This window comes from Bacillus rossius (assembly GCF_032445375.1).
Source record: "Bacillus rossius redtenbacheri isolate Brsri chromosome 9 unlocalized genomic scaffold, Brsri_v3 Brsri_v3_scf9_2, whole genome shotgun sequence".
Taxonomy (NCBI): domain Eukaryota; kingdom Metazoa; phylum Arthropoda; class Insecta; order Phasmatodea; family Bacillidae; genus Bacillus; species Bacillus rossius.
Genome location: NW_026962013.1, coordinates 19,854,039 through 19,871,097, shown reverse-complemented (window position 1 = coordinate 19,871,097; position 17,059 = coordinate 19,854,039). Strand labels below are relative to the sequence as shown.

The following is a 17,059-nucleotide window of genomic DNA, read 5'->3' as shown; positions in this document are numbered from 1 at the left end:
ACCATTAAAATTTATTTTTATTATTTTTAATGTCCGTTCAGATTCAAAGTATTTATACTGTAGCTGACCTGACCTAATCTACCTTTGTCCCATTTTGTTAGGTCAGGTCAGTTACATTATAAATACTTAAAACTATCCAAGTAAAATTAATTGATATTATTTTTAATTTCCGTTTATTTTGAAGTATTTATAATATAACTAACCTTACCTAATATAAAATTTCTGTTATTTAGGCATTCACGCACACACGGCAAAATATAAAATGGCGTCTGTTGAATGATTACACAGGGCTTGTATTGCAAAATAAGAACGGCGATATCTCCAAAAGTAATTGGAATTTTTTATCTCCGCATGCGGTTATGAAAAGAGGACATAAAAGAGCATATAATGAAAGTTATTTTATATTTGTAGGTTTTTTTTTGGCGCTAATCCGTACACTACATATTTACCCTACTCCCATTTTGATTAACAGATAAATTGTTGCGAATTGTGAATGGACAATTTATATAGCACTAATTAGTTAAGAAATAGTATAGAGTTCTAATGAGAAATAACCGATTCAATAAAAAAAATTTTTTAATATGACTGTTACAAGCTATAGCATGGAATGTGCTAAAGTTAAGATAAAAATAATAGCTTATAGAAGACTATCCAGGGTAATTTTAAGCATTTTTCGTTTCTATAAGTACTCGTTTTGAATATTATTTACCACACTAATTCCCTGGTCTTCATTACCACCAATATTATTAAGATTCATGATGTACCTAAAAAAATTCAACATAGCTCGAAAAATAAAGAATCGCCTGTAAGGGAATAAGCAATATTTCAATGACCCCTTCCCCCTCCAAAAAAATAAATTGTATTACTGTTTCAGTGATTAATACAATCAATAAACACAAGAAATTAAGTGATATTCCGTCATATACCATATACTCAGACATTCGAGTTTTAAAAAATCATACTGATATATCTAAAAATATCTATTATAAAACAAGGCTCAACATTTACCTCTAGCTTTTCAATTTCATCATAAACAATCTCTTCAACAAAGTGCTGAGCTAGGCCAATTACTTCCTTACACGCCATCTGTTGGTTTCACCATCACATTGCGCTCATTTTTATGTTTGTCCAGTTTCTAACATATTATATAAAGTTCAAAACCCACGTCAACTTTATTATACTTCTAATTATGAAATACTTAAAGTTATCTTCTTTTATTTATGACAATTTTACACGATTTTAATGTATTACCAACTATAGCTCAACAAAAAGTACCACTTGCAAAGAGGTTCAAAGAAAATTAAGTTGCACATAATCAGACTAAAAAACCCGAGATCTCTAAAATAACACAGCTGTTTAACACCTTATTTAAACTCAAAAAAAAATATAGCTCTAGAACCATGCCTACCTCCTTATTCAAGACGTTTTAATTCTTATGTGTAATTATAAAGATACTGCATAGAAAGTTTTAAATTACCAAATCAAAGTAACAAACTTTTAATATGTGTAAACTCAATAACGTATTTAAGTGAAATAAGAATTGAAATTGACACAGTAACACGAAGATCCAAAATCATTTATTTCCTTTAAACTTTAAAAATTCCGGTACATTTCACCCCCTACCAAAACTTAAAAGTTTGTTTCAATCTATCCCCGAATTACAATGAAAATAAAACCTTATTCTTTTTAATTCACTTATCTTGGTAACAATCAATAATTTAAAAATAAAAATTAATTATTTAATCACCCGCATATTACCCAGGGCAGTTTATATAGTAATCGAGAGCTACCGAAACGAAAGAAATCATAGATGCACGGCGCGTTTTCAATCCCTTTATTCACTTCACTATTTTACAGTGAGCATCGCGTGTGTCGTGTCAACGTGGGTCCACCGCGCGTCCTTCTCTCTCGAATCTCTCCTTCACACTCCCTCCACAAAGACCCACGTCCCCCGCCACTTCGCTGACAACACAGTTTGCGTCGCCAGCCAATGGCGTGCAGGGACCTACCAGGTGGGGCTTCACAAACGAACCACTATGTCCACACAAGACCTTACAGTTGTGATCATATGAATTCTTACTACGAACGATGACAGAGTGAGAGTGGTCTATTTGATATTGTTCCATTAACTTTTACTGATGGAAATCCAAGTTGTGGTCGGGTGAATACGGTTTAGAACCTTTGTTTCTTTATTCAAATTTCAATTGATAATTGTTTATAAGTTTTATTATGCATGAACGAGATTCGCATATAGGTATTTATCCACAAAGTGAGGAAAATAGAAAGTCACAACAAAGTTTATCAATATGACCGTGGTAGCAACTCAATGCTTTAACTCTTTTCCCAACTCCATGTTATTTCTCCATGCTCTAACTAACTAATGCTCTGCCGTCGCCCGGGTTCTCGTGTTCGACACTCAGCGTGGTTCCTAGCGGGAAAAATGTTTTGTTGCGTAAAACATGTCCGGGAGGGTGCCAGGCTAACTCGGTGGTTAACCACGAGATGGGTCGGTGGGTACGATAGCCCCTGCGTGCCCCACTAGGAACGGAGGCGGTTGTCGTGAAGTTAGGGGACATGAGCCGTGATGGAGCCATGAGCATAGACATGGAAGCGGTATGCCATGCATGCCTTCTGCCAGGCTTGCCGATAAATCATGCCGCAGCGGGGACATTCGCCATCTGTACCTGCGACAAGGAGAAGAAGCCCAAAACACACGTTGACGACAGAAAACCAGGGCCGACGTCTACACTTAGTGCGGCGCGAGGGGGTGTCATCGGCGGCCCGATGAGGTGGCGTTCTGCCATCAGTGCGGCACTGTGAGGCACCGCTCGTGCACCGAGGCCCGGGAGTTCCTTAACTTTAGGAATGGGCTGTTCATGTGCTGTGCGTGCGAGCTTGCGCTAGACAGACCGCCAGTAATTCCGGGGGCCCCTATCGCACCGCGCCCTGGCGGCACACTCAAACTACCATAGTTTGCAGGGCAGGAGCACGAGGAACCCGTAAAGTTCCTACGGACATGCCGGGACAGGCTGGACCAATATTCGGTTCCCACGGACGAGTGGACGGAGAAGGCGTGTGATCAGCTGAGGGGGTGTGCCCTGGACTAGTGGGCCACAGCCGGAGAATACAGCATGGAGTGGGGTGACTTCGCCGATAGACTGGAGGAACGTTTCAACGATGCCCGTGCCCGGGCCCGGTGCCAACAATCACTGTTCTGCCGGCCTCAGGCGGCGGGGGAGAGAGCGCGGAAGCCTTCATCAGGTCTAAGGCGCGGCTCCACCGATGGCTGGCGGAAGGAGAGGACAACAGCAGCATGCTAGGGGTGGTCGTCCAGCTGATGCTGCCCGAACTACGGCCATTCCTCAGGGCAGCTACTGACAGGGGCCTGGAGACGTTCGTGCGGTTGGCGAACGAGGTGGAGCGCGATGTGCAAGACGTTCGCCGCGGCCGCGAGCCGTCTACCCGACCGGCCAGGAGTGTCACCACCTGTATTAGTGGCACTCGAGGACTCCAAGGTTCTGGTACCGTATGTGGCGCCAGCGCCCAGGTAACAGGGGGAGCAGCCCTACCGATGCGCCGCAACCAGGGAAACCACTGGGACACCAAACCAGGGGGCCCCATGCTGCAAGTACTACCGCGAGGAGAGGTACCACTGGCACGACGTCTGCCCCACGCGGGCAGCAATCTGGCAAGCATGCGGGGCGGGCAGGCCCACGTCGGGAAACAACTGCTAGGGGGTAAAAAAGAAAAAGAAAAAGAAAGAAAACGGGGACCCCTCTTAGCATTAGCCTTCCGGGGTATTTACGTTAAATTTTATTTAGTGATATTGTTGGTAAGGTCCCACAGTGAACCAGACACCGCACCCCATTCCCTACAGTTCAACTCAGATCGTACACTAGAAGGCCCCCCTGTGCGCTCTCCTTTTCGAGAGGCCCCCCTCCTCCCTCGATGAGTTTCCCTGCCCAAGGCACGATGCCTCCCCCACCGCGATATTTTGAAAACACAAAAAAAAATTTAAAGAGATAGTTAACTTAAGTTTACTTTAATCGAAACTACTGCATTAAAAAAAAGGAAAACAAAAGATTAGGTTATTTTTAATTTTATTGGTTCCGGGCTATGAAAATCTCGGTCGGAGGTCCGTTCCTGCGGGGTCCCCAAAGGGGCCCAACAAGGACGGAGGACGGTCGTTAGCCTGGGCCCTCGAAGTACTAAGTGTTCCCATTTCTGGCCCTTCCCTCACAAAGTGAGGGAGGGCAGCCAGGGTTTGCCTCTAAACTGCATCACTCCACTCCAGGCACCGAGAACGCCGGCAGGGGAGCGGAAGATCCAGCTACCCCCTCCAGGTACCCACGGAAAACCAGGAGTGAAGGAGCCTATATACTACTGGGATCGTCCCTTCGGAATGGATCAGGGGCCAATCGGGCCACGCCAGGGGAGCGCCAGGGGGCGGTTAAGCAGCGACACATCCCCCCACCCAGGGGAGGGGCGAAGGGCAGCACTTCATCAGTGGGCCGGATACCGTGCCTTATCCAGCATCCATATGTCAAGGCGCAGCTGCAGCCAAGGTTGGGGGACAACCACTCCAAGTGGGACGTTCACCTTCCAAAGCTGCTATATTGTCTCCGGCGTCGTACCAACACCGTCACCGGCCATTCCTCTGCCGAGCTCCTGTACGGAAATAACTTGGCATTGCCCGGGGAGAGCAGGGTTGCCGACGTCGCTATGGGCACGGTGGTGCGCCCCTATCGTGAGGAGGGGAGGGAGCATGCCAGACAACAACAGGCCCAATTCCTGGCAGCCCAAACGCCCCTGAGTAATCACCCCCCACCCCCGATCCAGCCAGGTCAGCTGGTGTACGTCAGGCAGCACCACTTGTTATCCGGGGCACGGAACTTTTGTTCGGGGCTAGCTCCCCGATGGTCGGAGCCGCGGGAGGTCCTGTGGAGGATGGGTCCCTCATCCAATGCGGTCAGGACGCCAAGGGGGTGACCTGCGCTTAGTCGCGCACGGGATCAGAGTTGACATGAGTGAGCCTACCACACTCGGCCCAGTAGAGATTCACACCAGCACAGTCCCCACCATACTACCACAGAGGGCACGCCGACCCCCGGCCTACCTGGCAGAGTACGAGTGGTCCAGGTCCCCGTCGAGCTACTCCACCCAGGCGCAGCCCGTAGAGGGCGTTCCAGTGGCGCCAACACACGTGGCCGAACCCATATCATTACCCATCCACATCGTCCATTCCACCACCATGCCACACCCCGACCCCACTGACCCCTCCACCCACATGTCACCATATTGTCCTAGGAGAGGCGCACGTCGCCGCCCATTCCCAGGGGGGTAACGGACACTGGTCAGTGCGTACCCCCTTGTCATTCATCGAGTGGGAGAGGCATTCAGGGCAGAATCATTACATCACAACACACCACCACGTCACCGCTTAGTGTAGGGCTCGCAGTGCGGCAACCGTCAGTGAAGTGCTCAGCGTGTGAAACGAGGTGTTGATGCACATAGTGGTCTCAGAGAAGGGGGGGGGGGGCATTTGACACCGACCACCAATGCTCCTCTATGTCGCATAGACCGCTTTGCCTCATCAACGTCTCGCAAAGGCGTGTGCACCGAACGCGCTCGTGCGCGCAACAAAGTGTAGTTCGTGCAACGAGGCGAACGCCAGGCAACGAGTGCTACGTCGGCGGAAGGATTCGGCCGGGTGTGGCATATCCCTCCGCCAAACTACAACAAATGAAATTATGTATATTTTTCCACAGGTGTTTATTAGACATTTCATAAATTAATATTTCAGTCCTTTCAAAATCATGTTTCACTGTGCACCTTGTCCCGAACCTGGCCGGTTCAGTTTCCTGCGAAATTCACACGTTTCCGCGGGAGGGCTGGCGGGGGGAAGGGGGGTCGCGCGCGGCGAGAGAGTCAGTGTCCTTCAGGAGCTCGGATAGGCCGGCAGCCTTCGCGCAACGCGGAACCATCAACTCTTGCCTTCACCGACATGTAGTTTCAATAGTCATAATCTTTTCTTAATCTTTTACTTACAGTTCCATGGTCGGCCTCAATTTAATATGAGGTATATCACTTAAATAAATCAGTGCTCCAAGATGAGTGTTCAGCATATTACGTAAGTACTGTGGGGAGTCTACGAGACGTTACGTCGGTGCTTCAAGCAACAACTTAGCTTACCGGCTAATTAGTTTCAGCCCGCACGGGGCAGCCAGTAGGCGACACATGCCACCAAACTTATTAACAAGTCAGTCTCTGGGACACGTTTAAGAGCCACGTAGAGTCACCGTAGTTTCGGGCCTACGTGTCATTAGCCCAGTGTAATACGTAATATGTAGTAGTGAAGTGTTTTTGTCATCAAGGTATAATCCGTCATGTTAGAGTTTATTTTGTAACCACCGAACGGTATCGTACCACCCAACTTACTAACGAGTCAGTTTCTGGGACACATCTAAAAGTCACGTAGAGTAGCCGGAGATACGGGCCTACGTGTCATTAGCCTAGCGTAATACGTATTGTGTAATAGTGAAGTGTTTTATTCGTCAAGGTATAATTTGTCATGTTTGAGTTTATTTTGTAACCGCCGCATCGTGTGCAAGAGTATGTCCTTCATGCGCAGTAAAATCGTGAGCCGCCACTGAGGAAGTGGGCTGCGCGTGTGACTATTCGATTCAGGACAACCATTACGGCCAGAACGGGCAGCACTATGTATAGGGCTGTGCCGTAATAAATTCATCAAGCATCAACCAGTAACTTTGTGTTCTTCTTCAGGCGTCCCGAGTGGCCATAACAGCTCGGGGGGCCCTACTGCGTTAACCCCTACCTCTAGCCACAAGGCCGAACCCTCCCTGAGATCTCGAACCATATAAAAATCACATAAAATTCAATGGGGGTAGTGGGGACGGCGTCACAACCATCAGGGAGACAGTGGAACCCGTGTCTATACCTTAACATTATTCTATATATCGACCTCCGTGGTGGTCGGGTGCACACCGGTTTACGGTGCGAGGGTTTCTGGGTTCGAGTCTCGGTTAAGGCATAAGTGTTAATCTACGTACGGATATTTGTTTGATAATATGATATGATAATAAATGGGTTCAACCAAGAAAAGGCAACTTGTATTGGTTGTGGGCGAAAGCCGATAACCATTCAACTAATTAAAAAAAGAAAAATTCTATATACACCACTCCTTTAAATTCCGAAGTATGAATTTATATAAAATAACTATTTTTGTTAATGTTATAGTTAACAAATTTTAATGTTGTTTTCTAAATAAAAACTTAATATTTGATGTTGGCATTTCTCAACCGCAAAACGTTTTTTAGTGGCCAGTTTCCACCTATTTAGTTGCGCCCTCAATTTACCTCCATGAAAATTACCGCGTGTTGATGTTGACAATTTTGTCATCATGACATGACTCCTTACTACGAACGACAGAGTGAGAGTCGTTGGTGAGAGTGGTCTGTTTGATTATGGTCTATTGACTAACTGATGAAAATCCAGGTTGTAGTCGGGTGAATATGGTTTAGAACCTTTCTTTCTTGATAAAATTTTTAGTTGAAAATTGTAAATCGAATCTATGCTTTAACACGATTTTATTCTAACTGCATATTTATCAATCATGAGCGACTATTTCCAAGAAATGGGCTGGCAGCCTTTGGGAGAAGGTCAGACCCCAAATCAGCTTTTGCATTTTGCACGATTACTTAGAGACTTCGGGATGTGGGAAGAACTGGGTCAGAATCAACGCCTCCCACCAGCTGCATCACGGCAAGTCGTGGAAAATTTAGAAGAAAAAACAGTTACATGTAAAGGTAAGTATGATAGTAGTAAATGTGACGTTAAGGACTCTTGTAAACATTTTGTAAATTGTAGTTTTGATAGTGAATTAAATTAAAATTTTTAAAAATAGTATTTTAAAGTATTTTATGTGTAGTTAACCTAACAACTGACCATTTTCAAGGTATCACAGATTTGTAAATTGTAAACCTAACCACTTGTTAAAATGATTTATTATTATTACTTATTAACCTGCAATTGGGCTTTCACCCGGTGGCAAGAACTCCCACTCACTCCCCTCTCCCCCCCCCCCCTCCATCAGCTTTCTCCTCAGCTCCCTCCCATCCCTGACCTCCACCATTTCCTCCCCCAGCCCATTCCACTCCCTCCCCGTCCTCACCAGGAAGGTGTTCCGCCCTCTCTCTGTCCGCCTCCACACCCTCTGGAGCTTACATCTGTGGTCTCTTCGTCCTCTGTACTCCCCTCTATGTACTTTGCTTCCCAATTGCCCCCATCCCCCTTCCCCCTTCAGCACCTTGAACATCCTGACCAACCTTTCCACTCTTCTTCTCCTCTGTAACGTTTCCCACCCCAACTCCTTAATCATTTCCGTTGGGCTATGCAGTTTCCCATCCTGCCCCTCCCTCCTTCTCCACATTCCCATCACCCACCTAGCCGCTCTGCGCTGCACCCCTTCCAGCTCCTTCACCTCAGTCACCAGGTAGGGGTCCCAGACCGCCGCCGCATACTCCAACATTGGCCTGACCAATGTGGAGTATGCCTTCTCCTTTGTCCTCCTCCCAGCTCCCTGCAGGGTCCTACCAAGCAACCCCAGCGCCTGCCTTCCCCTCCTGACCACCCCCTCTATGTGCTCCGCCCATCCTAGGTCATTTTTCAGTGTCACCCCCAGGTACTTATATCCTGCTGCCTCTCTTATCTCCTGCCCCTTCCAGTAATATACATTTCGTGTGACTTTCCTCCTCTTTGTAAATCTGACAACTTTTGTCTTACCAACATTCAAGGACATTCCATTTTTCTCCGTCCATTGCTCCAACCTTATCAAGTCCTCTGCTAAACATCCCCCTTCCCCCACAACCTCATACACTACACAGTCATCTGCAAATAGCCTCCATCTGGCTTTCATGCCCTCCCCCAGATCGTTTATCATAATTGTGAACAACAGAGGCCCCAGCACACTCCCCTGTGGCACCCCCGACGTCACTTCCCCCTCCTTGGAGCTTTCCTCACCCACTCTAACTCTTTGTCTTCTATTCCTCAGGAAATCACCCACCCAGTTTACCACCCTTCCATCCCTCACCAGCAACTCAACCTTTTCCATTAACCTCCTATGGGGGACCTTATCAAACGCCTTTTCAAAATCTATAAAGATTGCATCTATCTGCTTCCCCCCGTCCACCGCTTCCACCAGGTCTTCCAACAGCCCAGCCATCTGGGTCTCGCATGAAAACCCCATCCTGAATCCATGCTGCCTGTTATCCACCCACCCCAGATCTTCCATTTCCCCCTTTACGTACCTTCCTACCAACCTCTCCATCACTTTTCCTACACAGGACGTCAAACTGACCGGCCTGTAACTTCCTGGCTCCGCCTTATCATTTCCCCCCTTGTAGATGGGAACTACCACTGCCTCCTTCCATTCCATTGGTAGTTTCCCCTCCTCCAGAGACTGCTTGAAAACCTCCAACAGGTACTTCCCAATCTCCCTATCACCCAACTTCAAATGACTATTCCCTATACCATCTGGCCCAGCTGCCTTTCTCCCTTTCAACCTCCTGATCACCTTAATTACATCTGTCAGTCGCAGCTCAAAGGCCTTCCTGCCCATTAAACTGTCGTCCTCTTTACCCTCCCATGCCTCCCCCTTTGTAAATACTGCCAGATATTGCTCCTGCAGTAAGTCTGCCTTTTCCCTGTCCTCTGTATATTCCTGCCCCCCTCCTCCTCTGAGAACCCCTATTCCCTCCTCACCCTTCACTCTTCTTATGTATCTGTAGAGCTCCGTCCCATTTACCGTCCCCCCTTCCCCCATCAGCTGTTCCATGTAAGCATCCCTTGCTTCCCGCGATTTCCTCCCTAGTTCCTTCCCAAGCGCCTTCATTTCCGCCTCTATCTCCTCTCCCCCAAGCTTCCTTGCCCTCGCATGCAGCCTCCTACATTTCCTTTTCAACACTTTCAACTCCCTTCCATAGTAGGGAGGGTCACCTCCTTGGCCTACCCTCCTCTGAGGTACAAAACGTGTAGCCATCTGCAGCAGAATATTTCTTAAGGCAGCCCATCTACCTTCGAGGTCCTCTATATCTACCCATCTACTGTATTCCCCCTTCAGGAATGCCTCTGCCCCCACTCTATCAGCCTTACCCCAACAGTTTACCACGTTTCCCCTCCTTACCCTTTTCTCCCTCCAGCCCACGTCTAACTCCACTACTGGGATCCTGTGGTCACTGATGCCCTCCATTACCACACTTCCCCTGACCGCCTCCATTGGTCTCACAAGTACCACATCCAACAGGTTCCCGTCATCCTGCTCCTCTCCTGGCACCTTTTCTGGTGCTTTCAGTCACCACCTGCTCCAGTCCTCTGTTTGCCAGTTGAGATGCCCATCTCTGTTCCCTTGACCCCATCCCCTCCGGCCCCTTTTCCCATGCCACCCCTGGCATGTTCAGATCCCCCGCCACTATCACCCACTTGCCTTCCCCTAGCATGTCCAACCTGTCCTGCACCTCCCGTATGGCTTCATCCCCTTGCCCTGGTGGCCGGTACACCGCAATCAGCCGTACATTTTTCTCTCCTACCCGGAACTGCATCTCCAATAACTCCGCTCTCCCCCCAACCCATACAACCCTACCACAGAGTCCCTCTCGCATGCACACCATTACCCCTCCTCCATTCCTGTTTCTGTCCCTTCTAAATATTTCAAAGTGTGCTCTCTTCAGTTCCCCATCTCTAATTTCCTCGTCCAACCATGTCTCCACCGCTACAATGATATCCGCCCCATAGGCTTCCACCCTGCCCCAGAACTCCTCCACCTTCTTATATATACTTCTACAGTTTATAACTGCGACTTTTACATATTGGCATTTTCCCCCTTGCGCCTCTGTCCCTTCCGCCCTGATACGAGTGCCCCTTCCCCTTAGAACCCCGATTTCCAGCACTCTTGCAGCCCTATCCAACTCCACCCCCCTCTTTCCTCCTTCCTCGCTCCCCGTCCAACCAATCTGAGTTTTGTTGACTTTAGCTGTCACCTCCTCCCTAGCATTGCTATCAGCACTATATTCACAATCACCCCCCTTCTCTCCACCTTCCTCACTATCTAGTTGCTATCTTCTTCCCTGCTGCTCAAACCTTGCCCTTTCCAAATGGCCAGAAGTCTCCCTTCCTAGCAGGTCTCCTAGCATCCATTTTCCCCTCTCTGTTAGGTGAACCTGATCCCTGCCCACACAGTCCTGCCCCACCCATTTCCTGCTATCTACCAACATGGCTCCCAAGTCCCTACACACCCTCTCATACACCTCGCTGACCGCCGCAGCCTTGACATAGTTTATACCCCTCCTTACTAGTACCCCACTGACCACAACTCTGGCTACAGGGAACTTCTCCTTCACCTTGCCCACTAGCCCCCTCATATCCTCCTCTACTTCCCTCCCCACCACTCTACCAGCCACATCATTTCCCCCTACATGAACAACCACCACCTTAACTTTACTGCTTCCTTTCATGCAGCCTACCCTCTCCCCCAAGTTCCTAATCTTTGCACCCCCAAACGCAGCTTTATATATACTTCCTTTCCCCACCCCCTGCAATTCTACCCCCTTCACAATAGAGCTGCCCAGGAAAATCACTTCGGGCTCCTGTCTAACTATTGTACCCCTTTTCGTATCCCTGCCCTCTTCATGCCTGTTCACATCTACGTTGCTTGTACCCACAGCCTTACTGCCGGCCTCCTCCCGCACCCTCCTTGCTACCCCTTCATTCTGCAACCTGACACCTGTTTCCTGAACTTCCCCAGTACATGCCTCTGCATATGTGGCCTTAACAGCTTGAGTCCTTACTTTCTCCCTCCCTTCCAGCTCCTCCACCCTCCTGCGCAGCCTATCTACCTCCACATCTGCCTCCTTCCTCATCTGCCTTTCCTTCTCAACTTCCTCCTTTGTCCTCTTCAGCTCGCACTCCAGCCTTTCGACCCTTACTAACACACTTCTCAACCCATCCTCCCTTTTTACTTCTTCCTCTACCCTCTCTAATCTATGTTTTATTTCCATCTCCTTCCTGTACAACACCTCACCTAATCCTTCTTCCAAATCGACTTCCCTCCTTGTCCCACTCAGACCCTCAACAATCTTTCCTCCCAGAATATCACCAATGAAATTGAGTGCCCAGTCCTTACACACATCTACATTCCCTCCTTCCCTCTGAGTTCCTGACACCCCACCTACCAGCTCCTGGCTACCACTGCTTCTTGCCATTGCCACTACACTTCCTGAACCCTTGTTATCCTTGTCACAATCCTTACACATCCACTCCTGCCCCAGACTACCCAGCTCCCCCTCCTCTAGTCCTGCACACTCCGTATGGACCCAGCCTTCGCATTTGTCACACCGTACACCACTCTCTCCATCTTTCCACACCTTTTTACAACCCACACATTTAAGCTTCGACTTACATTTCACCCTACCCATTTTGTCACAATTCACTATTCTACACTAACCTATTACCCAAATAACTTAAATAATATATAATCCTACTGTAATAACCAACAGATAATCCTACACCTTAGATCTTATTTCTACTCTAATTAAACGGCCACGTGGCGACCGCAAATCAACACAACACTACTACCTCCTTATGCAAAAGATTAAACACTAAAACCCTTAATTCTTATCTACATTGATACAAAATATATAATGTTACGCTGCTATCTTAGTATACTCCCTTCTCAACTCCTTTGTACTCCTATAATTCCACCATTTCCGCAGAGCTCAATTCCACATCACATTACTTGCCCGCCATCTTTCTCAGCTCTCAAATGATACTACTGGTAAACTACTTAAAGTATCTCAACACCTTAGAAAATGGTTAAAAAAATATGCCAGGAAAAAAAAAAGTTTTTTTAGTTGCTTTCCTTCAGAATTATTGATAACTCAATAGTGGGGAGGTCTATGAAGGCTAGGAAAAAATGTTTTCTAGAACAAATGTAAAACTTAAAAAAATATAAGGGAAAAATTATTTAAAATATGCTTAAGGGGCCCGCCTCGTCAGGGGTGTATGTGTGTTAGTGAGGTGGGATGATAAGCGCGATGCTCGCTGGCATTTCCAGCGCGGTATAGGCTCTAAGCGCAAGTCTGAACTGGCGCGCATTCGTCTCGTCGTCACAGGATAACTGAAATTTGAGCGATGACCGTAACATTATATGGCGGAGAAATGAAGACAAAGGTGTTATGTAAGGCCCTTAAGTGCTTTCAAGAATCTGTACTGATTGTTTAATGCCTAAAAATTACTCTGAAAACACGTGTTTTAGCCATTTTAACGCTTCTAAAATACAGTTTAAAAATTTAATCAGAAATTAAAAGTACTGTTTGGCTCTCAGCGAACTCTTAAATGCTATTCGTAAATAGGCCCCACTCGGATATCTTGAGTAGTTTTGAAATCACATTGTTTTTCCTGAAGCTCTGCACACCGTATGTGTGCCCAGGTAGGCGGGGCCCTTAAGATGCAACCCCCTGTTGAAACACAACTATTGCAAGTTCCTAATAAAATGTAGGATTTTGTCACTTGTACATCCAGTTGACTCGCAACACCCAAAGTATGCCCACTAGCAGTGGTGGATGCAGGATTTTGGTTTGGGAGGGGCTTGACCCAGCTGAGGCTAGACTTTATCAAGGCAAACACTAAAACAATAGTGGACCCAGATGCTTTTGGAAGGGGCTTGAGCCCCTTAGCCCCCCCCTCTGGTTCCGCTACTGCCCACTAGCACACACACGGTTACAAGCAGGGCCATTGAGGGGAGCCAATGGGCGGAATACAAATCATTTTATTTTGTTGCACCCCCTACACATTATGTAATGAACAACTTTTTATAACTGTGAATGTTACAGTGGCCATTACTGTAAACACGATCTACAAGCAATGTTTGTACGTGTCCTTAATTGAATTGATTGTTACGCTCGCAATTGGGCTTTCACCCAGTGGCAAGGAATCCTGCCCTTTCAATCACTTCCTCCTTTTAGTTTTCACCTCAGATCCCTTGCACCTTTCACCCCTAGCATCTCTTCATCCAGCCCATTCCACTCCCTTCCTGTTCTTCCGAGGAAAGCATTCTTACCCCTTTCCATTTGCCTCCATTCCCTCTGGAGCTTCCACACGTGATCTTTCTGCCCTTTATACCCACCTTTGTGTAGCTAGTCCCCAGCCCCCCTCTTCCTGTATCACCTTATACATTCTGAATAACCTTTCCACCCATCTCCGCCCTTGTAATGCTTTCCTCCCAAGCTCCTTAATCATCTCAGTTGAACTATGCATTTCCCCCTCTTGTCCTACCCTTCTCCACATACCCATCCTTAAATATATCCTTAAAATCTTTCTAAACTCCTTAATAAAGTCTGATAGCATGTAAGTAATGGCTAAATTAGGGTATTTGAAATTTTTTTCTGTTCCTGACTTGGCAACAAAAACTGCTTCGCACATGTAGAGAGCAATTGAGGAATGTTGAGCCATGTAAATACAATTTTCAAACCTTAAAAAATAAAATTTTAAAAAATAAAGACTTCAAAAGTTACTGTGGCCATAATGGTAAACGTGATCTGTACATCACACAACTTGTAAGGTTCACTATGAATTCTATTAACAACAGTCTTTTAATTTTTGTTTAATCAGGGTAAACCCTTCTTTTAAAAAAATTTTAAAACTCAACCCTTTCCATCCTTTCTCAACAGGAGTGGATTAGAACATGGTCTGAGAAATTCAAAGCAGTTAGTTACATGAAAATATTTTTGAAGTAAAAAAAAGTTATATAAATAGGCATACCTCTCTCTCTTCCTCAAATGCATTTTATTACATGCCTTATTTCATTTTGCCACCCAGCTGAAGTTTTTTAATTTACAAGAGTATGTGCTATCATTATGATAGTCTGGTTATATTATTGAAGTAATATAATAGTACTTTAATTACTGCTCTCTGTTTTCAGATGATAAGTGTCCTGTATGTTTGAAAATGTGTTCTTTGGGGGAAACCGTGAAAGTGTTGCCATGCAAACACTTTTTTCATCCAGAGTGCATTCTTCCATGGCTACACAGGGTTAGTCAAGTCATTTTTATTTCCAGTCTCGTGCTGTATGTTTTTAAAAAGAAAAGTAATATCCAACATTTTAAGTGCCTGGCACATTTCTGAAATGAAAAGTAGTATTCTGTTCACCATAGAGAACTGTAAATACAAGTGCAGTGAAAGATCTTTAACACACTTTGTAATTCGGCAAAAATAGAGCCATTCGTATTAAAGAAATTTTCAGGTAGATTCTAACTGTTTAACATGGTCACAAGTTTGCATTACTGCGCTGCAAACGTTTTTAAATTTCTCAGTTTACTGTCAGTTTTCATTTCAGTACAGTGCTTCCCGTTTTATAGCGGGTTACATTTCCCATTATATTTTTATTGATGTTTATAAATTAGCAACATTGCTAATCTGACATGGCCGTAATATTAACAAGTCTGATTAAAAACCTAGTTTTTGTGCAACATCCTAAATTATCACCTTATTAAAATACCTGCTTTATTTATGTTTATTGTACTCAGTGTTGATGATAATTTGCCTGTAAATGTAAGATGTACAATTGTACAGATTGTACTTCAAACCCAATTTACAAAGCTCTTATCACAACAAAGTGACTCTTAGAATTGAGTGAAATTGGTAAATGGAGGACGACATAAATCGTCAGAATATCAAAAAGTTCAAAATTGAGCAGATTCTGGTTTTAAGTTATGCTTCTGTTAATTCTTTAAGGAATTTAATTAATTTACAAGTGTAACTTCTGTTGCAGACAGGAATTTAATTAATTTACAAGTGTAACTTCTGTTGCAGACAAATTCATGTCCACTGTGTCGCCACGAATTGCCCAGGGATGATGAAGATTATGAAATGTATCGCAAAGAGAAACTTAGAGCCAAGCAAAGAGAAGACGAAATAGAAACTTTGCATAATTCAATGTTTTCGTGATAAGTTTGCACAGCTTGAAATGTCTGCAGCTGCTCGTAGAAGAATATTTGGAGCAACAAAAAAGTAATTTCCTTTGAAGATATGGAAATTTTGCCGTTTCAAACAATGAGGGGATAAAAAAAATGACAAAAGTTTTATCAAAAAGTGTTTTAAATCATTTATTGTCATTAAAAATTTATTATTTTTATTTTGCATCCTAAAGTAGAATTAAAAATGTATTTAAATCTAAGTGTGTGGCACTGAGAAAATGCTCAAGATAGTGCAAAAAATTCTGTTCACAATGAATAAGAAATTCCAAAGGATTTAGCTTTATAGTCTAGTATTAATACAAATTCTACAGTGGATAAACATTTGTATTTAAATATGTGTTTAGTAGTCACAGACTCAAAGCAATCAAAATATAAAAATTTCTGTGTTTCATTGATTGGTATACTACTTGTATTGAAATTTCAGCTGTAGTGCTTTAGCTTCATGGATGTATATATAGTATGTACTAGAGACGTGCGAGTCTCGTTAATATCGAGAAATTATCGAGATCAAAATATTCTCGATTTCGTCTCGAGAACATTTTAGAATTTCCGAGAATTTCGAGAATTTGTATTGCTTAGCTCTGATTGTCTACTTATGCATTTAAATAAAACAAAGTTTTTACTTACACGTAAAAAAAGAGCTACTAGGTACTTAAAATAAAAACTTGAATTAGTCACCACATGCCGACATAAAACAGTGTATGTTCTATTGTTTATTTTCCACGTTCACGTAAATTTTTTTCGAAACAGTGACGTTTCACAATACAAACGAACACCAATACATGTCGCACTTTAAAAATATATCATATTTTGAAAGAACGTCGCTTGGATCGCTAGCAACAACGGCACGGATACGGCAAGAAGTGAACACTCACTGTTTGTGTGTCCCGTAATCTATGGAAAGAGCTCAATACTTTGTTTATTTTCTTTTTGGGGTTAAGTTTAGTTTAAATTACCGGGAAATAAAAGATTGTGCCAGTTTTTTTATTATTATTTTCAGCGCTAATACATGT

At 44.9% G+C, this 17,059-nt stretch overlaps 2 protein-coding genes across 4 annotated transcripts in view; one reads left to right on the top strand and one right to left on the bottom strand.

The window, feature by feature from the left end:
• LOC134543343 (mitogen-activated protein kinase kinase kinase 7-like) overlaps positions 1-1,292 on the bottom strand; it is a 53,412-nt gene extending 52,120 nt beyond the window's left edge. For 2 of the 3 annotated variants that reach the window (XM_063388312.1, XM_063388313.1), the window contains exon 1: positions 1,009-1,279. In XM_063388312.1, coding sequence (XP_063244382.1) covers positions 1,009-1,086 — 78 coding nt within the window. In that variant the 5' untranslated portion in view covers positions 1,087-1,279. Of the gene's footprint in view, positions 1-1,008 lie in introns of all 3 variants that reach the window. The other variant, XM_063388311.1, reaches the window with a different exon arrangement.
• A 6,061-nt stretch (positions 1,293-7,353) lies between these two features.
• Positions 7,354-16,437, top strand: LOC134542784 (E3 ubiquitin-protein ligase RNF181-like). Its single transcript, XM_063387303.1, has 3 exons — positions 7,354-7,826; positions 14,993-15,102; positions 15,883-16,437. The coding sequence occupies exons 1-3, from the start codon at positions 7,634-7,636 to the stop codon at positions 16,015-16,017; spliced, it is 438 nt and encodes a 145-aa protein (XP_063243373.1). The 5' UTR covers positions 7,354-7,633; the 3' UTR covers positions 16,018-16,437.
• Positions 16,438-17,059: the final 622 nt, after the last annotated feature.

What these genes read in the sequence shown, in the direction of transcription:
- LOC134542784 (XM_063387303.1), top strand. Translation starts at nt 7,634, where the DNA reads ATGAGCGACTATTTCCAAGAAATGGGCTGGCAGCCTTTGGGAGAAGGT. An exon ending in AAAAACAGTTACATGTAAAG is followed by an intron (nt 7,827 to 14,992) that starts GTAAGTATGATA and finishes CTCTGTTTTCAG; the next exon opens with ATGATAAGTGTCCTGTATGT. An exon ending in TTCTTCCATGGCTACACAGG is followed by an intron (nt 15,103 to 15,882) that starts GTTAGTCAAGTC and finishes CTTCTGTTGCAG; the next exon opens with ACAAATTCATGTCCACTGTG.